Raw genomic sequence first — 27,750 nt, 5'->3', positions numbered from 1 at the left:
AACAACCGAACGAACCTCCGCGAGCAGAGGAGGAGGTGGCTCAACCGACGGTGAGCAAACGGCGCCGACGCGATCGGAAATCTGTGTCAATTAATAACAGATCTGCTACATCGTTGAGTGAATCTTTGCTCAAAGAAGACGACGACGTTGCTCCGAGAAGCGGCACTCGGGTGGCACTAGGAGGCTCTCAAGAATCGGCGTGACGGAGAGGTGATCATCCTCTGGGCAGTGGTCAGCAGCATCGCGAAGAGAAAATGGGAGGAGGAGGAGAGAGCGGCGTCGCAAGACGAAGAGAAGAGGAAGAGGTGGTTGGCGCCAAGAGGAAGGGAAGGAGATGGGTTCAACGGTGAGGGACTTAGGGCACGAGTCAGGAGCGAATTGAATAGGAAAGGATTTATAAATTTGAATTTAGTTTAGGTAAATCAAAATCTAAGTTTATTCCCCAATCAACTCCTATCTTTGGGTATTCTAAACAGGTTTTTCTCAAGCCTATAAATGTGTCTCCTCTAAATACGTCATACGAGTTCCAATTAAATTCTAGAAAATTTCTAAAAATTCTGATAAGATTTTTTGTCCATTAAACCTTATTGTTGAATTGTCAGATCTTACATTCTTCCCCATTAATAAAAATGTGGTCCCTAAATTTACTACTCAACTCAGGAATCCTCATCCAAGGATAACAATCAAGCAGTATACATATATACTACTCTATTATAGTATCATGAACAAATATCCAACCTCAAGGGATGACTCTGTGGGTTATGGGTTCACCCTGCTTCTGCTACTCACATATTTTGCTACCTAGCCAGCTGTGGGAAAATTAATTGTTGGTACGGGTAGCGCTAACGGTCTAACCCAAGTTTTGATGAATGACAAAGTAGGTTAAGTTAGTTTCATTGTAATCTAACATTATGACCGAGTGTGCAGAAGAAGCCTAGCTAGGTCGATGGATCGACCGGAAAGTTGGCACGAAGCCTAGCTAGGTCGACGGGCCGATCGGATAGCTGACACAAAGTCCAGACAGGTCGATGGGCTGACCGGATGTTTGGCACGAAGTCCAGCTAGGTGATGGGCTGACCTGATAGCTGGCACGAAGTCCAAAGGGGTTGAAGGGTTGACCGAGCGTCTGACAAGTAAGTTAAGGTAAGTCATTAGAGGGGAGTGACTGTGAGAACGCATTCCCAGGAAGGAAACATTAGGCGTCAATCCAACTTAGATCCATTTCGAAAATCTAAGTTGAAATCATGACTAGATTCCAGTCTCGAGGAGATAGAATCTTATTACTGCTTTTATTACTATTATAACTGTACTATGCTAACACTTTATTTTGCAGGGTAGTTTTGCATTTTGCCTCGGACTAATATTTTTTGCAAGTTGTTGGAAAACAAAAGTTCAGGCGCCCGAAAGGGATCCGGGCGCTCGGAATACAAATTTTATCCTCATCGCTGCTTCGCTACGTGGAGCTTCATGGTTGGCTGGGCTACGTCACACTCCAGGCACCCGGAGCCTCCTATATAAGGAGGATGCACCCTGGAGCAAAGAACAACTCACAACAAAGCCTTCTAAATCTTGCTCTGCCGTGCTGTGCTCCTGCGACGTTGAAACTTCTCTGACACCACGCTATTTTCTTTCGTTCTTAATTATTATCAGTATTTAATCTTCTTAAGCATTCCTGTACTTTCAATTTGTAAAAACTTATTCGAATTGCTAGTGGATTGCCCAATGAAAGCACTCGACGAGTGCGGGCCTTGGAGTAGGAGTTAACTAAAGCTCTGAACTAAGTAAAAAATTACTTGTGTTAGTATTGTTCCAATTTCGATTTTTCCGTTGCATACTCGATCTTCTTTTCGAATTTTAAAAATTGATATTCACCCCCCCCCCCCTCTCTCTATCGATTTTCATTCTGCAAAAAAGGTTGGAACCGCCAACCTAGCGGCCCCCTCAACCAGGCCCCACAAGTATGAGAGGGAGTAAATCACGGTGAATACGGGCCCAGCTATGACATGGCGGTCTCAGGTGTTTAGCACGGACAGATATTGATGTTATCGCATTTGCTGCCGCAGACCCTCGACCTCTTGACCTATTCTGCAAGAATCCATGTCATAACCAGTTGATCCCGCCCGTGGGGGCGTCTCTATCGATTTTTATGATCCAACAAGTGGTATCAGAGACAGGTACCCGCTCTGATTTGGTGCAACCACCAATAAAACAGGGGGTGGAACTTTTATTTACATTTTTTTTCGGTATTCAGTTTTACGTTATAAATCCAAACTGGTATTGTTACCTTTTCGGAAAATTTTTCGTAGTAATTAAGCTGAATTGGTGCAATATCAATTCAGTTTTAGATTTTTTCTAATTTTATACCGGACTACTAATCCAAGACCAAGTCTTGGGATTCCTCGTTCCTTTTATTTATTTGTGTGTAGGATAAAATGTCTCAAGTCGAAGGATTCAGCACAGTACGTCCCACCTATTCAACGGGGATGACTTCCCCTACTGGAAGAAGCAAATGGATGTCTACCTGAAGACTGACTTCGACCAGTGGTTCAACGTCACCAGAGGATACAAGGTGCCGGTTGACAACTCCGAGAATCCACTAGACCCGAAACAGTGGACTCCGGACATGAGAAAAAAAAATCCTCAACGGATAACAAAGCTCTCAACATGCTGTAATGTGGGCTGACAAAAGAAGAGCTGAATCGAGTGGGACCGCACCAAAATGCGAAAGAGTTATGGGACAAGTTGATCGAACTATACGAAGGAACAAGCGACGCTAAGGTAACTAAGTGCGATCTTTTGTTAAATAAATTATTTAATATTAAAATGCAAGAAGGAGAAACAGTGAGTCAACTTCATGCGAGGATCAAAGACATCCTCAATTGACTCCACGCGATAGGCCATCAAATGGAAAATCGCGATTTAATCAGGTACACATTAAATGCCTTTCCACGAAATTCATTATGGGCATATATCGTGGATGCCTACAAAATTTTAAAAAATTTATCTAAATTAAAAGTAGACGAATTATTCTGCGAACTTGAACTACACGAGCAGACTAATGCCGGATCTAAGAAAGGTATTACTTTATTTGTAGGTTCCTCCAAGGAAACGACAAAGTCCAAGCCTGAACCTGAAGATGAGTCCGATCAAGATTATGAAGACGAAGAGTACCTGGTAAACCTGGTAAGGAAAATGTTCACTAGGAGGAAGAAAGCTTCAGCAACAAGGACCTGTAGAAGATCAACTCCCCGACTGAACCAAGGAATGTGACCTGCTTCGGGTGTAATAAGAAAGACGACTACAAGAGCGAGTGTCCAAGATTGAAGAGTGACAAGTTAAAGACATCAAAGAATAAGGCTCTCAAAATCCTTTTAACTTAAAATCTATTTTAAAATTTTTTTAACTTAAAATTTATTTTTAAAAATATTTTTAACTTAAAATTTATTTTATTTTTTAAAATTAATTTTAAAAATCTTTTTAACTTGAAATCTATTTTAAAATTTTTTTAACTTAAAATTTATTTTAAAAAATCTTTTAACTTAAAATTTATTTTAAAAATCTTTTTAAATTAAAATTTATTTTAAAAATATTTTAAACTTAAATATTTTTTTAATCTTTTTAACTATGTATGATCCTGTCCGAACCAAGAGTCAGCGGATGCTGGGCACGTGGCGCTCCCTGCTGGATCCTCGAGGGCTCCGGCGAACCTGCAACAAAACCGAGCCGGGAGGGGTATCCCGGCGACGGCCCTCCGACGCTCAAGTCAGGCGAGGAAATAACAAAAAAGTGACTCTTTAGCAGAAGACTCCTGTACCTCCGGTGAAGAAATGGAGGCCTTATATAGAACTATCGAAAGAGCCCGGGCACGCCAATCGAAGCAGTCATCTGCTTTAGACCATGCCCCAGTATGGACCTGTCAGAAGAGCATATATGGGGCCATACTGGTACTGTATCCACCTCTCCTTGATGTGACGGCGAGATCTTCCATCGTGCAATCTTGTGTACGGTCTAATCATCAGACATGCCTCCTCTGACATCCCAGATCCCGAGACTAGCGCATAGGCCGCTAGGCCACCTTTGTGCCCTCGCCCTTATCTTGGCCGAACGGATAACCCGCTTGGCTCTTTGGTCCCGGCCGAACGGACAACTCGCTCGGCTCTTTGGTCCCTGTCGAGTGGATTCCCGCTCGGCCCTTCGATCCTCCTGCCTTGGCGTCGAAAACCCCAACCCATGGATGGGTTATCTCTAGCTCTGCTCGGACCATTACCTGCTTGACCAGCCTTCCGTCCTTAGGCTGGGACCCTTCAGAGGGTGGGCCCCCCATTATTACCGCCGAATCACTTGCCTTCCCTTCAAGTCTAGTCGAAGGAGGCAGTGAGTCCGACTGACTGGACTATGTGTCCGAGCGGGCGGTCGTCGCCTTCCAGTCGATTATAATATTTATGAGGCCGCTCGGCCCTTCTACCAAATTCAGCCGTTCGGCTCTTCGTTTTGGTTGTCTTGTCGCTCAACATGGATGTTTGCTTGTCTAGATCTTCTCGAAAATCACGCAAATCCTCTCCATTAAGTCGAAGCATGCGCGGCATGGGCGCATTAATTACGCCTGGAGACAGAGCGCCACGTGGCATCTCTGGCGTGGCGGTGATGATCCGTACGATGGGACGCTGGTCATTTTGAAACGGACGGATAGATGATGACTTCGTCTTCCGTGACCTGCATCCGACGGACGAGGCCGACCAGCCTCTTTCGTATAAAGCCCTCGTCCTCGCCTTTTACGCCGCATTCTCTGTTTCATCGCGTATTCTCCGTCGAAGGTGCCTGCTGCCGCTGCATCCTTCCGGCCGTCCCAGCTCTCGCCTCTCGGTGGTCTTCGGCTCTTTTGGTGATCCTTTCTGTCTATCTTCCCTCAGTAAGCTTCTCCCTTCCATTACAAGGCCTTCCCAACTTGCTCTGCCTCCTTTGTTCCCCTTCCTTCGGTTTCTTGCTGTCTTTTTTGCTCCTTCGATATGGCAAGCTCCTCTGAACCCGCTGTTGGAGTTCATGGCCCTTGGTACCTGTCTATGGAGAGCCGATTTGATGAGGAGGGCGCTCGGCGCCTGGTTCGGACGTATGGGATTCCCGACAACTATGAAATAGTTGTAACCGACCCGTCTGACCGGCCCCATGACCCTCCGATCGGCACAGTTTGTTTCTTTTTAGACCAATTCCAGGGCGGCCTTAGGTTTCCCACCCATCCATTCATTTTGGAAGTTTGTAATTATTTCCGCATCCCGCTCGGCCAACTTGTGCCGAATTCCTTTAGACTGCTGAGCGGGATGGTCGTCCTCTTTAAGCTGCATAGTATCCCTCTTGACCCCAAAATATTCCACTTCTTTTTCTACCCTAAGCAATCTGAGCTGGGGACTTTTATTTTCCAGAGTAGAATAGGCTTTAAATTTTTTGACAATATGCCGACCTCCAACAAGTACTGGAAAGAATTTTTCTTCTACATCCGATTCCCCGAGCGGCCAGCATTTCGAACCAAATGGCAGACCGCCGTGCCGACCCAGCCGGAACTCGGCAAATTCAGAAGCAACCCGGCATATCTTCATGCGGCGAACTGGTTGTCTGGTCAGCGATACAAGATTGACCAGTTGCTTCTCAAGGGGGTGTTGTATATTTTCGGATTGTCTCTCATTCGGGCAAATCTCCCCTTCCGCATGAGTAAGAATTCTTTACTCTCTCAGTCTTTTTTGTCTAATTGATTTTAATTTCTTTTACTGCAGCTGAAGTTATGTGGCGCTCCAAGGCTACCGCTCATCTGAAGTTGAAGGCCGTGGAGATTGAAGCGGCCACCAGAAAAGAGCTCGCCGAGCGGGGTCTCATCCCCAGCCGCCCGGCAGATGCAGGAGAGGGAGGGGCGCAGTCCGCCCCTGAAACAGAAGCTACCCCCGCTGCTTCAACGGAGGTTGAGGAGGATCCTGTTTCCTCTGCTCCAGCAGAGCTGGGAGTCCCCCCAGTCGGGGATCCCCCACTGGAACTTCGGCGGAAACGTCGAAGAGACCCCCGCATTCCGACTCAAGAAGGCGCACCACAAGCGCCGGTCGGGGTAGATTCGCCGGACCGCACGCCATCACATATCGGGACCCCCGTGGCTTCGCCTACCGCACAGCCCTCCGGTTCTCCTCCCCGGACTCGTCGCCGCATACGTCGGTTGGGCGAAACTTCCACCATAGGGGAGTCCTCTCATCAGGCGGCCGCGACTGAAGAAGCGCCGTCCGGCAATCCGACCATCAAGACTACCCTCCGATTCCCATCGGAGGAATATTTACTGTCCGCCGATCGGCCCTCGAGCCCTGTTCACGAAATAACATTAACGGGTCCGCTCGCCAAGCTTTTTGAGGACGCACAGATCCAAGTGGCCCTCATGACGCCCAAGCAGCTCGACGACAACAATATGCAGCAGGTCACTCAAGTAAATTCATTTTTCTTTCTGTGATAGGCTACTGTCTGGTTCCTCATTTTATTCTTTCCCTTACAGCGCTGGGCCGAGCAAATCGCCACTAGCCACCGGCTGGCCGAGTTGGAGGATCTCCTGGAAAAACTCCAAGTATCCGGGGGTCCATCGGCCGAGCGGGAGAAACAGACCCTCGAGGCCGAACAGAAGAAGGCCGCTGATCTGGCTGCAGAGGTAGCCCGACTCGAAGACTTGGTGAAGAAGCGGGACGGGGACGTGAAGCGCGCCAGTGGCCGGAAGAGGCGGGCGATTGCTGATCTGGATAAAATGAAAGTTGAAGTCCGAGCCCTGGATCAGCAATCTAAAAAACTAGAGGCCGAGCTGAACGCTGAGCGGGAGATCCGTTCGGCCGAACGCACCAAAGCTGAGATGGACTTGAAGGCAGTCCAAGATACCTTGACCGCCTCCCGAGCGGTACTTAAAAAATATAAGGAGGGTGAGCCGAGTCGCTTAGCCGCAGCGCGCCAAGAATATCTCCATTCGGAGCGGTTCGGCGCAAAATTCGGCAACAATGTCTCTTCTACTTTCGCCGAAGCGGTCAGGGTAACCATGGCGTACCTGAAGAAAGGTGGCCACCTTCCCGAGGGAATGCATATTCCTGCCTCCGACCTGGCATCCATGATTGATGACATCCCGGACGCTTTCTTTAATTTTGAAGACCCGGAGTGAGGCGAGTTCTTTAAAGTGCTTTCTGTATTTCATCCGCTCGGCGGATGCAAACTTTTTTGTACGTGCTGGTCGGCATAATTTTTCTTCTAATGAAACGTTGCTCCTTTGCCTTTAATTTGTCTTCGTACTCATTATCTATAATATTCTTCTGTTTGCTTAACGTTTATGCTTAGAGTCAGTCATTCTCTAAAGCATTCTCCGTCACGCGGCCAATCGGCTTAATCCATTAAACAAATTTCGAGCGGGAAAGACTATGCGCGCTGCACGTATCTGGCTTACGTGAATTCCGCTAACGCCAAGTATCAAAAGACCACCCCCCGATCGGGAAAGACTATGCGCGCTGCACGTATCTGCACGTATATGCGCGCTTCCGCTCGGGGATTTATAGACGCCGGCTCGCCTCTCGATCTTTAACGACGGTGCTCGTCGGCGCGATTTTTATAGCCGGTCGGCGCGGCTCTCGATTTTTAACGACGGTGCTCGTTGGCGCGGTTTTTATAGCCGGTCGGCGCGGCTCTCGATTTTTAACGACGGTACTCGTCGGCGCGATTTTTATAGCCGGTCGGCGCGGCTCTCGATTTTTAACGACGGTGCTCGTCGGCGCGGTTTTTATAGCCGGTCGGCGCGGCTCTCGATTTTTAACGACGGTGCTCGTCGGCGCGGTTTTTATAGCCGGTCGACGCGGCTCTCGATTTTTAACGACGGTGCTCGTCTCTCGATCTTTAACGACGGTGCTCGTCGGCGCGGTTTTTATAGCCGGTCGGCGCGGCTCTCGATCTTTAACGACGGTGCTCGTCGGCGCGGTTTTTATAGCCGGTCGGCGCGGCTCTCGATTTTTAACGACGGTGCTCGTCGGCGCGGTTTTTATAGCCGGTCGGCGCGACTCTCGATTTTTAACGACGGTGCTCGTCTCTCGATCTTTAACGACGGTGCTCGTCGGCGCGGTTTTTATAGCCGGTCGGCGCGGCTCTCGATTTTTAACGACGGTGCTCGTCGGCGCGGTTTTTATAGCCGGTCGACGCGGCTCTCGATTTTTAACGACGGTGCTCGTCTCTCGATCTTTAACGACGGTGCTCGTCGGCGCGGTTTTTTATAGCCGGTCGGCGCGGCTCTCGATTTTTAACGACGGTGCTCGTCGGTTATAGTCGCCGGTCCGGCTCTCGATTTTAACGCGGTGCTCGTCGGGCGGTTTTATAGCGGTCGGTAGCGACTCGATTTTTAACGACGGTGCTCGGCTCTCGATCTTTAACGACGGTGCTCGTCGGCGCGGTTTTTATAGCCGGTCGGCGCGGCTCTCGATTTTTAACGACGGTGCTCGTCGGCGCGGTTTTTATAGCCGGTCGGCGCGGCTCTCGATTTTTAACGACGGTGCTCGTCGGCGCGGTTTTTATAGCCGGTCGGCGCGGCTCTCGATTTTTAACGACGGTGCTCGTCTCTCGATCTTTAACGACGGTGCTCGTCGGCGCGGTTTTTATAGCCGGTCGGCGCGGCTCTCGATTTTTAACGACGGTGCTCGTCGGCGCGGTTTTTATAGCCGGTCGGCGCGGCTCTCGATTTTTAACGACGGTGCTCGTCTCTCGATCTTTAATGACGGTGCTCGTCGGCGCGGTTTTTATAGCCGGTCGGCGCGGCTCTCGATTTTTAACGACGGTGCTCGTCGGCGCGGTTTTTATAGCCGGTCGGCGCGGCTCTCGATTTTTAACGACGGTGCTCGTCGGCGCGGTTTTTATAGCCGGTCGGCGCGGCTCTCGATTTTTAACGACGGTGCTCGTCGGCGCGGTTTTTATAGCCGGTCGGCGCAGCTCTCGATTTTTAACGACGGTGCTCGTCGGTCTTCCGAGTGAGACTACACACCCGGCCGAACAGCTCGGGCCTTCGTCGTCGAACGCTTGGCTCAGAAAACCATATACCCGGCCGGGCGGCTCAGGCCTTCACATCGAGCGCTTGGATTGTATATAATCCTCCCCGATGTAGGCTCGGCTAAAATGTACCTGGCCGAGCGGCTGAGGCCTTCGCTCCAGGCAATAACCTCCTATCATTCTGAACAGCGCAGGGTTTTGGTTTCCTTCCTGCCACACTAGTATGCAGCCCGGCCGAACAGCTCGGGGTCTTCGATTTCGAGCGCTGCTTATATTCTATGCGCAGCCCGGCCGAACGGCCCGGGGTCTTCGGATTCGAGCTCCCGGCTCGGATATAAGCCTCCCGGCCGATCGGCTCGGGGGCCTTCGGGTTCGAGCTTCCAGCTTGGATATAAACCTCCCGGCCGATCGGCTCGGGGGCCTTCAGGTTACGATGATAATGCCTTATATTCGCTCTTTTGACTTTTCATCTCTGCATTTCAAGTATTTAGTCGAAAAATGAAATACACGGTGATTTACAGTGATACACCTTTCACCCCGCCCGGTAAGGCTGGAGGTGGTTCGCGCTCCACGGCCTATCTAGTTGCCGTCCGTCCTCGTCCTCCAGATAATACGCGCCCGAGCGGAGCTTTTCGATGATTTTGAAAGGGCCTGCCCATGGAGCTTCAAGCTTGCCGACGTCGTCGACCGGCTTGACTTTCTTCTAGACAAGATCGCCGACTTGGAACGATCTGGGAATTACGCGCCGGTTGTAGTTTTGCTTCATCCGCTGACGGTATGCCATCAGTCGAACGGACGCCTTTGCCCTCTCCTCTTCTACCAAGTCCAGCTCCATGTTTCTTCGTTCGGCGTTGTCATCATCATAGCTCTGGATCCGGGCTGACTCAGCGCCGACTTCGACCGGTATGACAGCCTCACCGCCATATACCAAATGGAACGGTGTGACTCCCGTCCCTTCTTTTGGCGTTGTGCGGATGGCCCACAAGACGCTTGGCACTTCATCCGGCCAACTCCCTCCCAAATGGTCGAGCCGAGCGCGCAAAATACGAAGAATTTCCCGGTTGGCGACTTCAGCTTGACCGTTGCTCTGAGGATAGGCCACGGACGTGAAATGTTGCTCAATACCGTAGCTTTTGCACCAATCCTCTAACATCTTCCCTGTGAACTGCCGCCCGTTGTCAGACACTAGTCGGCGAGGGATGCCGAATCGGCAAATGATGTGTTGCCAGATGAATTTTTTAACCATTTGTTCAGTGATCTTTGCCAGTGGCTCGGCCTCTACCCACTTGGAGAAATAGTCTACCGCCACTAGTAAAAATTTCCTCTGCCCGGTCGCCATCGGAAATGGACCCACAATATCCATTCCCCATTGATCGAACGGACATGAGATGGTTGATGCCTTCATCTCCTCTGCCGGTCGGTGGGAGAAGTTGTGATACTTCTGGCATGAAAGGCATGTAGATACTGTCCGAGCGGCATCTGTTTGTAACGTTGGCCAAAAGTATCCGGCCAAGAGGATCTTCTTGGCCAATGAGCGTCCGCCCGGATGTCCCCCGCATGATCCTTGATGTACTTCCTGGAGGATGTAAGCTGAGTCCTCCGAGCTTACACATTTCAGCAAAGGACGCGAGAAGGCTTTCTTGTAAAGCTGATCTCCGATGAGTGTAAACCGACCGGCTCTTCTTCTGAGGAGCCGGGCTGCATATTCATCGGATGGTGTGGTGCCCGAACGGAGGAATTCTATAATAGGTGTCCTCCAATCACTCGGAAACGCGAGGCCTTGCATCCGGTCGACATGCGCCACCAGCAGCGTTTTTTCAATTGGTTGCTGAATGGCGACCGGCGTTATTGAGCTCGCGAGTTTGGCTAACTCATCGGCCGCCTGGTTCTCCGTTCGGGGGATCTTCTGAATAAGCACCTCTCGGAAAGTAGCTTTGAGTTTTTCAAAGACCTCAGCGTAGAGTTTGAGGCGAACACAGTTGATTTCAAAGGTGCTGGCAAGTTGCTGAGCGGCCAACTGTGAATCAGAATAGAGTGTCACCCGACCGGCTCCCACATGCCGTGCTGCCTGCAATCCGGCTATGAGGGCCTCATACTCTGCTTCATTGTTAGTAGCTTTGTAATCTAGCCGGACGGATAGGTGCATCTTTTCTTCCTGAGGTGAGAGTAGTAACATTCCGATCCCACTTCCGAGCCGAGTGGAGGATCCATCCACATATATTCTCCACATAGCTTCCGGCTCTGGCCTTTGCACTTCGGTCACAAAATCAGCCAAGGATTGGGCTTTAATCGCCGAGCGGGGCTGATATTGGATGTCAAATTCACTTAATTCTGTCGTCCACTTGATAAGCCGTCCGGACGCTTCTGGATTCAACAACACTCTTCCGAGTGGACTGTTCGTCCGGACAATAATGGTGTGAGCCAAGAAATACGGTCGCAGGCGCCGAGCGGCTAGAACCAAAGCAAAGGCCAACTTCTCGAGCCCAGTGTAACGAGATTCAGCATCTTTTAAAATGTGGCTTAGAAAATACACCGGCTGTTCTTCGCCGTTCGCCCTCACAAGTGCTGAGCCCACAGCATGTTCAGTTGACGACAGATACATATAAAGTGACTAACCCCCGACCGGCTTGGCTAACACTGGCAGAGAATTAAGATATGTCTTCAACTCTTCAAATGCTTGGTCACATTCTTCATCCCACTGGAACTTGGTGGCTTTGCGCAGGATCTTGAAGAATGGAAGGCTCCGGTCGGCGGTTCTGGAGATGAATCTGGATAAAGCAGTTATCCGACCGGTCAACCTTTGCACTTCTCTTGTATTTCTTGGGGGTGGCATGTCTTGCAGTGCTTTAACCTTGCCGGGATTTGCTTCGATTCCCCGCTCGGTCACTATGTATCCCAAGAAACGCCCTCCTTTGGCTCCGAACAGGCACTTTTGGGGATTTAGCTTGATTCCATAGTTGCGCAGCGTTCGGAAGGTTTCTTCCATATCTTTGAAAAGATCGGCCGCTCAGGTGGATTTGATAAGAATGTCGTCCACATAAACTTCCAGATTTCGCCCGATCTGCTCCTTGAACACCTTGTTCATCAAGCGTTGATAGGTGGCCCTGGCATTCTTCAATCCGAACGGCATCACATTGTAACAATATGTGCCGTCTGCCGTTACGAAGCTTTCTCGTGCGGGCGGCACTTGATGATATCCTTGGTAGGCGTCGAGCATGCAATTAATTGCCGGCCGTAGAGTCCACCAACTGATCTATCCGGGAAGAGGATAAAAATCCTTGGGGCATGCCTTGTTTAAATCTCGAAAGTCGATGCGGACCCTCCACTTGCCGGCTTGGAGACCAAGACTACGTTGGCCAACCTCGGGAACTGCACCTCGCGTATGTGGCCGGCCTTGAAGTTTTTCCACCTCCTTGGGATAATGGCATTCGCCGCAAGTCCCTTTTCTCGCTTCATCGCCGTCGTCGGACATGCAATTCGTCTTGCGTTAGGCTCGGCGAAATTCGGGTAACTCATGTCGACCAGACGAAGGCATCATGATTTCGTTGGAGGCATTGAATCAGCTTCTCCTTTCTTCCCGATTCGAGGCGATAAAAGTCGTGGCCTCCGGTCGGGTCGGATGGATCTGGACTTCCTCCTTTTCATCATAAATTAAAGCAGGAGGTTTCTCGGTTATGGCGTTTACCTCAATTCGGGGCGCCTTCCGAGCGGAACAAGCTTCTGCTCGGATCATCTCTATATAGCATCGCTGAGCTGCTAGCTGATCTCCCCGCACTTCTCCTACTTTGTCTTCCGGAAGGTTGAGACAACCGCTTGGAATTCGCCGAGCGCCGGTCGTCCCAAAATGACGTTGTAGGATGAGGGAGAGTCGACCACCACGAAGTTTGTTGTCCTGGTCCTCCTGAGCGGCTCTTCTCCCAGCGAGGTGGCCAGCCGGATTTGTCCGACCGGCTGAACTTCGTTGCCCATAAACCCGTAGAGCGGGGTCGTCATGGGCAGCAGCTCGGCTCGATCAATTTGCAGCTGATCGAACGCCTTCTTGAATATGATGTTGACCGAGCTCCCTGTGTCAACAAATATGTGGTGAATGGTGTAATTTGCTATTACCGCTTTAATGAGTAGCGCGTCGTCGTGGGGCACTTCTACTCCTTCTAAGTCCCCGGGTCCAAAAGTGATTTCCGGTCCTCTGGCCCGCTCTTGGCTGCAGCCGACCGCGTGGATCTGTAACTGCCGGACGCCCGCCTTTCTGGCTCGGTTGGAGTCTCCTCCGGTCGGCCCACCAGCAATAACGCTGATCTCGCCCCGGGAATTATTGCTCCTATTTTCCTCCTCCCGAGCGGACGGTCGTGACCGTTCTCTGGACGCCCGGCGATTCTCCTGCCTCGGAGATCGGTGCCGCTCGGGTGTCTGCTGATGTCGCCCCTCGGTGCGGGTCCGGTCAGCTTCATGAGTCCTACGTCTCCTATCGATGGGAGGCGACCGTCGTTCGGCTTTCCTGGGAACAGGATTGGACACAAAGGGGAGGCTTCGGCAATCCCTCGTGTTGTGCGTATCCGTCTGGTGGAAGGTGCAGAACTTAGGGGTCCACCTCTTCTTTGGCTTGGGCCGAGCGGCAGCCACTTCTTGTACGTGCGATCGGGCGTGAGGGGATCGAATTGCTTCGGCCCTTGGTCCTCTGGGTGGCTGCTGAGCGGCGTGCTGTTTCCGCTCGGCATGAACAGGTGCGCGCTCGGCTGGAGTTTCATTTTTTCGAGCGGCTTGCGCTTCTTCCACATTTATATATTCGTTGGCCCGATGTAGCATGTGATCATAATCTCGGGGCGGCTTTCGGATGAGCGACCGGAAGAAGTCCCCATCCACAAGGCCTTGCGTGAAGGCATTCATCATCGTCTCCGATGTGGCCGTGGGGATATCCATCGCCACTTGGTTGAATCGTTGAATATAACCTCGGAGCGATTCTCTCGGCTCTTGCTTGATGGTGAATAAGCTGACACTGGTCTTTTGATAACGCCGACTACTGGCGAAGTGGTGGAGGAAGGCCGTTCGGAATTCCTTGAAGCTCGCGATGGATCCGTCCGGCAACCTCCGAAACCACCGTTGAGCTGATCCCGAGAGGGTGGTAAGGAAGACTCTACACTTTACTCCATCTGTATACTGATGGAGCGTGGCTGTATTATCGAACTTACCCAGATGGTCATCCGGGTCTGTTGTTCCGTTGTATTCGCCGATCGTCGGAGGCACGTAGTGCTTGGGTAGAGGGTCTCGTAGGATAGCCTCCGAAAATTGGCGGTTGATCCGCTCGGGGGAGGAGTCCGCTCGGGGAGCTTTCCCCTTCCTGTCATCCCGCCTTGGCATTTCATCTGAGGAAGATCCTCTATCTCTTCGGGCTGGTATGGCTTCAGGGGTACGAAATAAGGCCCGATGGAATGCGACGGTGGCTGGAGGTGCTTCCGCTCGGCCACCAGACGCAGATGTTGCTTGTTGCTCCGCCCGCTCGGCGGACGCTTTTTGTTTTTGCTCCATGAGTTTGGCGGCCCTCATCTCGACCAGAGCGTCGAGTTCTTCTGTTGAAAGCGCCACCGTGTGTTGTCGTCCAGCCTCGTCCATTGTTCTTGTTCGAATGCAGGAGCGTTCCCACAGACGCCGCCAATTTGATCCTGTCCGAACCAAGAGTCAGCGGACGCTGGGCACGTGGCGCTCCCTGCTGGATCCTCGAGGGCTCCGGCGAACCTGCAACAAAACCGAGCCGGGAGGGGTATCCCGGCGACGGCCCTCCGACGCTCAAGTCAGGCGAGGAAATAACAAAAAAGTGACTCTTTAGCAGAAGACTCCTGTACCTCCGGTGAAGAAATGGAGGCCTTATATAGAACTATCGAAAGAGCCCGGGCACGCCAATCGAAGCAGTCATCTGCTTTAGACCATGCCCCAGTATGGACCTGTCAGAAGAGCATATATGGGGCCATACTGGTACTGTATCCACCTCTCCCTGATGTGACGGCGAGATCTTCCATCGTGCAATCTTGTGTACGGTCTAATCATCAGACATGCCTCCTCTGACATCCCAGATCCCGAGACTAGCGCATAGGCCGCTAGGCCACCTTTGTGCCCTCGCCCTTATCTTGGCCGAACGGATAACCCGCTTGGCTCTTTGGTCCCGGCCGAACGGACAACCCGCTCGGCTCTTTGGTCCCTGCCGAGTGGATTCCCGCTCGGCCCTTCGATCCTCCTGCCTTGGCGTCGAAAACCCCAACCCATGGATGGGTTATCTCTAGCTCCGCTCGGACCATTACCTGCTTGACCAGCCTTCCGTCCTTAGGCTGGGACCCTTCAGAGGGTGGGCCCCCCATTATTACCGTCGGATCAATGTATCTTAAATTTTTTAAAATCTTTTTAACTTAAAATTAAAAAAAAATTTAAAGATCTTTTTAACTTAAAAATTTATTTAAAAACTTGTTTCAAAAAATCTTTTTAACTTAAAATTTTATTTAACTTAAATTTTTTTTAAAATCTTTTAACTTAAAAATTTATCCTAAATTTTTTAAAAATTTATGTTACATTTTTTTAACTTAAAAATTTGTTTTAAAAAATCTTTTTAACTTAATAATTTATTTAACTTTAAAATTTATTTTAAAATCCCTTTAACTTAATTTTTTTAAAATCTTTTTTAACCATGCATCTTAAATTTTTTTTTTTAACATCTTCTTAACTTAATTTTTTTACCTTAAAACTTTATTTTAAAAAAAAAATCAGTCAGAAATCAGGGGCGGGCGCCCTGGTATCACCTTCCGGGGCGCCCGAAAGGAACTCCGGGCACCCTGCCCCAGCCCATTCGGGCGCCCGTAGTGATTCCGAGCGTCCGGACCGCCCTATATAAAGGGGGGGGGCAGAGTGCCCCCTTATCTTGCACCTCTCCCTTCTATTTCTTGTAAAGGCTCTCTCCGAGCCTTAACGCAAGAGGGATAGATAATTAAAATTTTTCCTCTTTCTTCGGTTATTACGTTGTTGCTAGTCAACCAAGGTCGTCATTTCTAATATTCTTATTCATGATGTCTCGGTAAATTCTTTTTCCTTCCTAAGTTTTTAAAATGCTTCATTTCTATATTTTATGCTTAGTATAGTTTTCTTTAATAATTTAGGAAACGTTCTAAATTTGGTGTTGGGCCCTCTACTAGTACCGACCCTAGGTTCCCTACTGATGAACTTAGGATTTGATTTGAGTCTACTATTTATATGCCTATCCAGACTAGGTGTTTTGATAGACAGTTCTTTATGCGCTCTTGTATTCCAGCCGTAGAGGTCATTGACAAAATACATTACTATAAATAATGTGCATTATTTATGTACATTATTTTTTCTAGTAATGTATTTTGTCATAAATTTCTTCAAATTAGTTTGGATGCTTCAACCCAAACTCGTAACTATAAATTGGATTACTTTGTGTTAACCTTCGTTGCTTTTCGTCTGCGGTCCCTCGGATGCACCATCCTTCACCGATCTTATGGACCCGACCCATAGGATGAACTTTCCAAGCTTAACCGCACTAAACTCCTTATTTGTGTTTTACCAAATCCTATATGACTCAACCACATATCAAAATAATATGAAAATCTAACTTAAACTCTTTGACACACATCAAAATCATGATTGTACCGATCAAACTTAGATCGATTGCATTAACAAATTGTAACTCCACCCAGTGACATAAATGAAGTGTTCTTTCCAAGTCTTGCAATTTATAGTGTGTGACCGACATGCCCCCAACTTTATCACTTGTTGATAATATGGCATTGAAGTCCCCAATTATCATCCATGGTTCGCTGAATTGTTCCCCTAGCTCAAGGAGGTATATCCAAAGAGGTTGGTGTCCCACGCAATGAAGGCAATAGGTGAAGGTGAATAAGGATGCATTGTCCGATGACTTTGAAGCTAATGGAGTATCAACAAACTGCTCGTCGATCTTGATGACGTCCAACTCGACAAGTTGAGGGTCTCAAAGAACTAAGATGCCCCCATGATTAAAAAAACAAAAATTATGAACAATCTTCGTACCTGGAAACTGCCTTCAAAGGGTGTTCTCCTCTGATAATTTAGTCTCCAATAGACCCAGGACATTGATAGATCGTTGCTTAAGGAGGTGTTGAACCCCCTTATATTTAAGGGGCTTGTGAAAGCCCCTTATGTTTCAAGATGTGATCTTCATCTTCTAGCACGACCACTGCATGTATGTCCTCGCCGTCTAAGGGTGACCGAAGTGGTCTGTTTGTGCTCGGTGCTTGCCGATGAGGATGCTATTGCAGTTGAGGTATCCTCACTTTCATGATGTGGACGAGGTCGCAGTGTTCAATGTACAGCTATCTTCCGTGTCCATGATGCAGCCTGTGATATGTTAGAATTGTTAGGGTTGTCATCTCTTGTTGTAGGCACTGTTTTGTTAGCACTACCTTTCGTTTCTTGTACACTTGGTTCGCTTGAATGTATTGCTGCAGTTCCGCTTGCGATTGCCGCTGCTTGACCATCGTGACTCATCGTGGTTATTGGTGTTGATGATGCTCTGGCAATGTCAGTCCTCAAAACAACAAGGATCAGTTGTTGTCTTACCTATAATCTTAAGATAATAATATTTTTACTATTGTGTCAAGACTACCCATACTCTATTTTTGTGAATATAATTTATCAAAATAATCCATTGTTTCTATTTGATCCGGCGGTAAAAATGGGGGGCCCACCCTTTGAAGGGTCTCAGCCTAAGGACGGATGGAAGGCTGGTCAAACGGGTAATAGTCTGAGCGGAGCTAGAAATAACCCATCCATGGGCTTGAGTTTCCGACGCCAAGGCAGGAGGATCGAATGGCCGAGCGGAAGACTGATCGGCCGGGATCAAAGGACCGAGCGGGTGGTACGTTCGGCCAAGATAAGGGCGAGGGTACAGAGGTAGCCGAGCGGCCTATCGCTTGTCTCGGGATATGGGATGTCAGAGAAGGCATGTCTGATGATTAGGCCGTACACAAGATTGCACGATGGAAGATCTCGCCGTCACATCAGGGAGAGGTGGATACAGTAGCAGTATGACCTCATGTATGCTTTTCTGACAGACCCATACTTGGGTATGGTCTAAAGCAGATGACTGCTTCGATTGACGTGCCTGGGCTCTTTCGATAGTTCTATATAAGGCCTCCATTTCTTCACCAGAGGTACAGGGGTCTTCTACTTAAAAGCCACTTCTTTGCTAATTTCTCGCCTGACTTGAGCGTCGGAGGGCCGTCGCCGGGACACCCCTCCTGGCTCGGTTTTGTTGCAGGTTCGCCGGAGCACCTGAGGATCCAGTAGGAAGCGCCACGTCCCCAGCGTTTGTTGACCCCTGGTTCGGACAGGATCACTATTCATCGTGACACTAAAATTTATCTCACATGCTCTTTTCATTGAATTATATCATCATAGTAATACTTAAAATAATTATTTTTAAATTTTTAAATTAAATTTCTTAAACTGAAGAAAATAAATAAAAAGAAAACAAGGATAGAGAAACAAGCCACCCGTGAAAAGAACATTTCCATACATAAAAGAAATAACCATATTTTTTATACTTTTAAAAAATTATTTTTAAAAATTTAAACTTTTTTTTAACTTTCGAAGAATCACAAATAAAATCTTATCTTTTGTTGGATATTGGAACCTAAATGGACCAATACGATTTTGAGGAGGAAAAATCAGAAGCCATCAATTGTTGAAAGTCGTAATTGACTTCAAAATTGAAATCTACGTTTCGCGTAGATAGATTTAGACTATTAATTTGCTCAAAACCGATTAAGGGTGAATGAGAAATTAATGTTCAAAGTCGGCCCAAAATAACGTTGGTTATTCATTAAGGAAATGCAAGGGAGAATAGTCCCACATCGGAAATTTCCGATGTGCATTCCTTACTTATTAATGATGTTGAGTTATTGGAGTTAACTCAGAAAAGTACCAGGTACTCTCTGCTCAGGGGCGAGCAGGTGCTCGTACCTGTGAGCCCGCCACCCGCCACGTGCGCAATGGGCGCTTTGGGCGCTTTGTAGGCGCACTTCGCATTGTCGCGAGGAGCATTGAGGAGCTTAAATTTATGCTCCAGGTGACATTGCAGTGCCTACATGGCACTCGGGTGACGTGTCAGGCTAGTACCTGACATGGCAGTGCCTATGTGGCATCCTCGTGGGCAAAGGGAGATGACTGGACAGTTGGTTGGGCGAACGGATGGCAGCCGTTGATCAACGTTGATCAAAGAAGTATGGTGGATCGCTTGTGATGCGATCTAGAGCGTTGGATCACAATGAGTCACGATCTGACGGCTTGGGATGAGACATGATCTGAAGCATCGGATCAATGGATCCAGATCCGATGGCTGATAGATCTGAGGTCACCATTAGATCTGATGGATGAGATTAAAGGGGCTATGTGAAGGGTTATAACTCTTCAGTCCGGACGGCCCAGATTAATCCACTCAAAGGTCACACCCCTCCCTAAAGCCTCTTCCTTCTGTATAAATAGAACCCTCCAGATTGGAATCAAATCACTCAACTTAATCTTCTCTTCCTCAAGTATTCACTCACTCATCTTGTGCATTCAAGAGTCCAAGAAGCCTACGAGAAGGTTCGCTGGTCTCGGAAGTTGGAGTGCTACGATTCCGAGACGATTGTCGTCGTTGTATCTTGGGAACGAATTGCAACAATCCGTTAAGCACCGTAGCGGAGCAATATCGTTTACGGAGATAGTGTCGAACACTAGCCTCGACGATCAGTTTGCATAATCCGGAATTTACCTGAAACAACAGTCTGCTGCCATCTTTTGAAGTCGGCTCCGGTGAATTTCTCCGGCTTTTCTCCGTGCGGATATCTTTTTCTGTGTATCACTTTCAACTTCTTTTTCTTATTTCTTTTCTACACACTTTATTTAATTATTTTGTTTTTACTTAAGAGAGCATTGGAAGGTGTACTCAAGGCAATGGAATTGAGAATAGAAGAAAAGGCTGCAAACTCACTGTTGGGATTGAAAGGAAGAAAATATTGACTGATTTTGATCGAGTTAAAATGAGGCCAAAACTCAATCCACAAATGGATTTCAAATCCATCTTTCAACTAATTCTACATCTAGTAAACGAAAAAAACATAGTCCCCTTCACTTTCAATGATTTCGACCTCTAAATAAACATATCCTAAGCAAATAGGACTAAAATCTAATGGTTTATTTCCACTTCTTACAGTTAAATAACTTGAGAAGCAACATCTCAAAAGACAACATCTAGATAAGCACAATGGTACCAGTTTTTTTGTGATGAAAGAGTACATACACTTGCAAGACCAGGTAGATTCTAAAAATACTAAGCTGATTCATGGCACTTCCATCCTTAATGCCCATCACATGCTCTAACTTCTATGCCATTCTGCAACAGGTGTTGTTTGACTGACAATATCGGAACCTGCATCGTCGAAATTAAAACATTAACCGTCATGTTATATAGAACATAGAGTGAAAATTACTTTTTAATCCATCAACAACACTGGAGAAACTAATCATACAAAAATCTCTAATCCATTTTCAGATTGATAGGGTTGCAAGCTTGTCTATATAGCTTCTTGTCAGTTATACCATCAAATAATCAGCAAAAAATATGGAGTTATGAAATTACCTCCTTCCTGTGGAAAATTCCAGCTGCAAGTGCAGCTGATGCATTTGTCTTTTCAAAGACTTCAGAGAAGTGCTCGACGGCACCTGCTCCACTGCTCGCAATTACAGGAATCATGACGGCATTAGATACCAACTTGATTAAGTCTATGTCAAATCCGTCACCCTGACCTGCAAACAAGTCTCTTATGAAAATTTTTTCAGGTAAACGATGTCATAGCAGTACAGTGCACCAAGGAGAATATTTGCTAAGCATTTAGCAGACTGACCATATTTTCACAATGACAATTTGGTAGTTTCAAAAAGAAGAATGTGATGTAAGATAATCCACCTCCATGTAAGAAAAATTACCATCACAGTCTATGCAGTTTAATAGTATTTCTCCAGCTCCAAGTTCTTCAACAGCTTTTGCAAGTTCAAAAGCTCCAATAGGCCGAACCTCACGTCCACCATTGACCTGCATAAAAAAAGGTCAAATTAGACAAGAGAAAGATTTGAAGACCTTGTTGGTTCATCTGAGGTTAACACAAAGTAATCCAATTTATAGTTACGAGTTTGGGTTGAAGCATCCAGACTAGTTTGAAGAAATTTGAGACAAAATACATGACTAGAGAAAATAATGTGCATAAATAATGAAAAGCTTACTGTGCACTGATACCATGCGTACTCTTCACCTGAGGGACCTGAAGTTATCATGGAAGAAGAAATGTAATCATAGAGAAGTGGAAAGAAACATATAATGAGAAAAGCAATAATTTGTGGAGCTAAAAGGAGCAAGAAAGGCTACATTATAATTGTATAGTACCTGGGGAAGAAACCTTAATGGTCTTAAATTCAACATCATCAGGGCTCCTAACATAGACTCTCCGAGGGTCAATGCTCACAACTACTGCCTGATGAAGTTAAAAGTATCAACAATAAACATTATCATTGTCTTGTTTTTTTACTAAGTCAGATGTATACTGCACAAAACTCAAAATATTTTTTCCACAATAGTGAATATCAAGATAAGAAGGTGGTGACAAGAAATGCAACTTGAATTGTACTCTCAGTAAACAATTAACCTATCACATACTTTCATTGAACAGGTTCAGTTAGTGAGAAAAATACAGTGATAGGAAGAGAGAACAGCTGAAATATAGGTGCAACAAACATAGGAAGCGGATAAGTAAAAAAAAAAGTCAACCTGGTTCCCATAAACACGAGAAATCTGCTCCAAGCTGGTTTTCCCGGTCTTCACCTTAAACATGTACAACGGTAAGATTAGCAAAGGATAATGGTGAAGAATGAATGCCGAGGAAAGCACATATAGCTGCCTACTCCAGTTCTTAAATACTCTTCTGCAGCATAAACTGCATCACTTCCAATTGATATCTTATCTGCACCCGATCTAAAATATTCAGATGCCACTTCCAAGCTCGAATAGTATCTGCAGAAGGATACTAAGTCCAGAGATCAAACCCAGAGAATTTGACATGAACTTGGTACTAAAAGGGAAAATTTGATACTAAAAAGGAAAGCAAACGTGAGTATGTTGTCTGCATAACTGTAAAATAGATGATGCTTTTCAACTTATCCAAGTCAAATAAATTACGATCATATGCTTTCTAGTATCCACAAAGAAGAAAGTCCAGCCTGTTTAATCCAACAAATCAGCATCCTAATGGGTGTATAATCTTATATACACATCAACTTAAAGGACAGTACGACGAGTGGCGTTCTATCAGAGGTAGGAAACTAAAAGATCCTGCACGCATTAGATATCAGCATAGTCCTACAAAGTAGGAAAAAAAATAACAACCTTCCATTTCCATCTGTGAAGTCTCGTATCCCACCACCAACTGTTAGTGGTACAAAAACATTTTCCGAAGTGTAGCGCAATATCTTCTTAGCATACATGTGAAGGCACAAGTAGTTTAGCATAAAAACAACTACAGTAATACCAAATAATGCAAAAGCATGTTTATTTTGCAGACCTGTAACATCGGCAAATCTCCCAAGGGAAAGTCACGGAAACCAGTTATGTTTAAAAAACTAACCTAGAATATTGAACAATTACTTCAAATGAATTATTTTTAATTTTAAAAGAATAATAAGGAAATTTGTTTATACTACTGTAGAACAAGCGTATACCTCATCAGCACCATCCTTATAATACTGACCTGCTAGATCCACTGGCTTGCCAAGGTTTCTAACCTATTGACGTGAAAGCAAAATAAGAAAGTGTACTTAAAAATAAGTGAGAGGGAGAGAAAGGTCAAACATTTAAAGCAAAGCTATTTGTCTCAAGTTCATTTAGAGAACCTTCTTATTCCACTTGCTCTAGGCTTACCGCTTTCAGGTAAGTGAAACTACCCAACAACTCTACAGATGCCTAATGCCTTTTCTTTCATCCCCCATCTGAAATAGGCTCCCAAATCAGAATCAATGTCGGATCTTGAAACCATTTGTGATCCATACCAGGATTATTCCCACATAAACATAGCTCAGTTTACAACTTGAGTTATGCAAACATGAAGTATAATATGAGGTTCATGAGGATCATCAGTATGATAATAATTAGAGACCAAATGAATTTGCCGGCTAAGTCAGAATTCTAAATAATTGCTAAAATTTTCAAGTGAACAAATGCAACTACAGGAAAGGATTCAGCATAGCAGCAATTCTTTTTCCATTTATAAAAGGCTAATTTATTCAAATGAACCATATATAAGATTCTTTTCACCACCATTTTCCATCTCAATCCTCTGATCTCGCTAGGGTCTCTCCCTCCTCATCCAGCACTGCTGTCTATTGTCAGTTTCCTCTCCAACAATTGGCTAAAAGTCAAAAAGTACTAAACTGATTAATGCTGTCTCAACTATATTCCAGACCTAAGTATGGTATCACGATTTCGATAGTAGTTCAAATAAATTCCAGATCAAAAGTTGTATTTAGATCATGAAATGGAGGAGGCATTCTTAGACTTTGGACACCAAATACCAAGTCTACCAAAAGGAAACTATGAGCAGCTGCCTATCACTATAGGCCCAAGAGTCAAATATATATACCGGCACCTCTTTCTAGGAAATTTCTCGTACCTCTTTCTCATTTGACTGTTCTCTTACATCATACTGGTCCCCTTTTGTGACTACAAGATCCCCTTTATCATTTGCCCTCACATCAAGACATGCAATCACCTGCATCACAGCATCAAGTTTTTTTTTTTCCCAAAAAGAAGCAATTATTACATAGTCATGAATAAATAGGTGCCTAAATATCCATATCCATGTCAACTAGATCAAAGAACTCACTCGCTTTGCCAGTCGTGATGCTTTACCAATAGCTGATTTCTAAAAGGTTACAAGCACAATTAATCAAATTGTACAATAATGCTGATCATGTAGAGAATATTGGAATACCAAGTATACCTTTGTCTTTGAAGATGAAGAGGGGTCAAGAAATTTCTTTAATATGGAAATCCCGACATCTATATCACCATATTATAGAAAGTTATTTTACTAACAGGGACTAACAATAGAATATGAACTAAAGTTGAATTTTTCGAGATGCTGAAGGAAGATTCCACCAGACTATATATTAAACATACAAAAGCAATAGAAAGAAGTCATCATCACCATGTTGTATTTGTCCTAACTATTTGGGATTGGTTATATGGATCTTATCCCTTGCTAATCTCTAAGCAAAGTTTTATCACTAGCACCATTCAATTCATTTTGACCCCTTGTACCTTTTACTTCAATAATTTAAATTCTTCTAACTACGGACACTATTGGTGCCTTTAAGTCTCTATATCATCTCCACCTATTTTCCCTTATTTTGTCAAATATTGAACCCACACCTACGGAGTCTTAGTAATAATCTATATTTAATTCTTTTTAGTAACACCACATTTATCTCAACATTTTCATCAAAGTTAAATTAGACTTGTACAAGTTTGCAACTTAAGAGTCCAATATGCCGATCCATAAAGCATGGTAATGCCAATCTTATAAAACTTTCCTTTTTTCCTGAGCAGATAGCGATTAAAAAAGACTACAGAATTTCCTTCTGCATTTCAACCATACATTCTTTCTATTAATGGCATCTTCATCAATATCTACTTCTTCTAAAATAGACTAGGAAAATTACAAGAATTACAAGCTATAATATATGTATAAGATGTTAGCCTACGTGAAAAGATGATAATGGAGTGAAGATAATTGCCAGTCCTACTACAGAAATCAGACAACAAAATCAATCCCATATTCAACAGTTTGAAACTAAACAACAACATAGAGAAGCCCAAAATTACCTCTACAAAATCATTCTCTAATTTGCTCATCCTCCTTCCAGGCACTTGAATTAAGAAAATTAGGAGCAAAACATCCATTTCCATAATAACTTCTAGTAAGTAACCAAAAACTAAACATCATCTTTCCTTATAACCAATTAAAATAATCCATAAGATAAAGGTCAAATCAAAACCAACTTGCACATGCACTCTGGCATCTATATCCTCATAATGACATACTCAGTTCTGGAGCTAGTCAAGCTTAGTTTGTTTGCAAACTACCTCATAAGGAATCTGGAAGCGTACAGAGTGTAATCTTCTATTAAATTAGTAGTTGTGATCGCAAAAAAATTTCAGCAAGAAATGTAATGAAAGTATTGATCATGTTCGAGCATGTTGGAAATATATAAAAAAATATTAATATTGACTTGTAACCTATACTATTTGGAGAATGTACCTCCACTCTTTTCCGGATGAAACTGGACAGCATGCACATTACCCCTTGTTATAGACGAAATAAAGCTATCACCATAATTACATATTGATGAAATCCACTCGTTGTTAGCATCTGACTAAGCAAAATTTTTACAAAGAATAATTTAGGCAAGACTCTTTCATTAAACAAAAATATGAGAATGTGTTAGTCTGATTGTCAAATCACGAGAAAACATACAGGCATCACACGATAGGAATGAACAAAATAGACATGACGCCCTCCAACATCATCCAAAATTTCAGTGTCTTTGGTGGTTTGCAAAGCATTCCAACCAATATGAGGTACTCTGAGACCATTTGATGAATCAAAACGTCCAACAACACCAGGTATCAAACCAAGACCTTTTACTGCACAAATAAATGTTATTCGTAGAATCATTTGGGACAAAAAAGAAAAGAAAAACAGAAATATGACCTGCGTATCAGCACAAGAGAAAAAAAGGAACTACGGAACATAGTATATTGGAGAGGTAGTTTCATGAGAATCAGTTGAGAATGTTCAGAGATACCTTTCTAGCAGGCAGGCCATTGTGATAGAAATTATAAGTTAATAATTACTAGTAAAACTCATGCAATGGATAATACAATTTGACTGAAACACACAGAATAAATGATCTCTTTTGAAAAAGTTTGGTTTGTATAGGAAAGAATCCTTTGGTCTTCCTGTTCATGAACATTTTGTTAATGGAACTAATAAAGCCAAGAAAAATCCAAAATGAATTTCAATAACCACCTGGACCATTCTCTTCACTGTACTCGAACAATAATTGAAGTCCAAGGCAAATCCCCAAAAATGGACGATCACTCTCTACGTATCTACAAAGTGGCTCGGCCATCCTTAATGACAATGAACATGAGTAAGCAAAACATAAATTGAGTAGAAAAAATAAGCACATATCTAAAGATCATCAACATGGGCACACAAAAATTTCAAGAATGATAAAGCAACTCTTATAAAACAATAAGTATAGTGCAAAACAATATGTTAAAATTTTCCAGATAACAAATATCAGAGAAGAAAACCTTTACAGATGTTTTATAAACAGCCAAAAGGACAAGATAAATTCTTCAAGTAAGTAACAATGGTAGCATTAGTACCACAATGAATATATGGAAGAAAGCAGACAAATTTATACAAAACAAAGGATCTGTGGTTGACAAAAATTATTAACCATAGAAAAGAATGAACTAGCACAACTCTAAGAAGGTGGCAGAAAATTTGAGTTACCAAATAACCAAAAGCATGAAATAAGCCATAAGCAGTTCGCTGTGAAAACCCCAATATCTTGACAAGGAAACATTGCAAATACAGCGTCATTTAATCCATCAAATTACTAAGTCCAACAAAGAACAATTGAAGCCTACATGGGCAGCGTATGTCTTGCGTAATCAAAGTTTAGAAAACCTAAAGCCTTTTTACTAATAATTTTGTACAATTAGAAATTGACTTGATCCTACAAACATTGTAGGTCAGATGTCATTCCTTGAAAATGAAACAAATTCCAAAAAGGCCAAAGCCTTTTATATATAAATTTTTATAATTAGAAGTTGACTTGAACCTACAAACATTGTCTTACATCATCACGTCAAAATAAATCAAATTTCAAAAAGTTCAAAGCCTTTTTTATATTAAGGTGAACAAGTAATGAATAGAGTGTGTGTGTGTGTAAATAGAATATTTATATTAATGGCTCTCAGACAGGATCAAATTTAACGTCGTCTGTGGGAATCTCCACCTGAATCTGAGACTACGTGATGGAAGATGCTGGAAAACTGACGACCATTACTCTAACGTAGGAGGAATTAGAGAGGCTCATCAACACAAGAGTGCAAAAAGTGTTACAACAACAACAACAAGCGAATACGGGAGGTACCTTGCCCGTAGCAGTAAATCCTACAATTTCGACCATTGATCATTGGAAAAATAGAGGCATGGAAGAAGAGGATCTTGCTTATATAACCCCTGCTCCTGGTTCTCCTACTCGAAACCCTCGAGCTTTTTTCCGTACACCTGTGGAACAAGGAGGGCGAAGACCAGTGCTCCAAGAGTCTTCCGGTGAAGCGCCTGTAAAAGAGAAACGCAAAGGGAAGATGGTGGTCAATGACAGTTCCCCCGAGAGAATTGTTACACCATTTGCTCAAAGGATTTTTGACAACCCATTGCCAAAACATTATCAGAATCTCAATATTGAAGAATACTCTGGAACTACTGATCCGGAAGATCATCTTTCTAAATTTGAGAGTATGGCTCTGCTACAATAATTTTCTGATGGGGTTAAGTGCCGGATGTTCCTTACTAC

General features: G+C 45.0%; 1 protein-coding gene across 2 annotated transcripts; it reads right to left on the bottom strand.

Annotated features, from left to right (window-relative positions):
* Positions 1 to 20,349: 20,349 nt before the first annotated feature.
* Positions 20,350 to 26,422, bottom strand: LOC122036745 (imidazole glycerol phosphate synthase hisHF, chloroplastic-like). Of its 2 annotated transcripts, none has more exons than XM_042596148.1 (16): positions 26,184 to 26,422; positions 25,629 to 25,798; positions 25,413 to 25,527; positions 24,093 to 24,151; positions 23,976 to 24,014; positions 23,763 to 23,861; positions 22,816 to 22,878; positions 22,659 to 22,721; positions 22,484 to 22,569; positions 22,003 to 22,111; positions 21,869 to 21,922; positions 21,488 to 21,575; positions 21,328 to 21,365; positions 21,034 to 21,139; positions 20,687 to 20,853; positions 20,350 to 20,476 (listed from the first exon to the last, which is right to left on the bottom strand). In XM_042596148.1, exons 1-16 carry the CDS (start codon positions 26,344 to 26,346, stop codon positions 20,405 to 20,407), a joined length of 1,491 nt encoding a protein of 496 aa, XP_042452082.1. In that variant the 5' UTR covers positions 26,347 to 26,422; the 3' UTR covers positions 20,350 to 20,404. The 2 variants fall into 2 exon arrangements, with proteins under 2 accessions (XP_042452082.1, XP_042452083.1); XM_042596149.1 differs by having other exon boundaries at positions 20,359 to 20,476; positions 22,484 to 22,566; positions 26,184 to 26,418.
* Between the last annotated feature and the right edge of the window lie 1,328 nt (positions 26,423 to 27,750).

This window comes from Zingiber officinale, unplaced genomic scaffold, assembly GCF_018446385.1.
Source record: "Zingiber officinale cultivar Zhangliang unplaced genomic scaffold, Zo_v1.1 ctg204, whole genome shotgun sequence".
In the NCBI taxonomy this organism is placed as follows: Eukaryota; Viridiplantae; Streptophyta; class Magnoliopsida; order Zingiberales; family Zingiberaceae; genus Zingiber; species Zingiber officinale.
The sequence above is the reverse complement of the archived record's forward strand: the minus strand, read 5'-3'. Positions and strand labels throughout refer to the sequence as shown.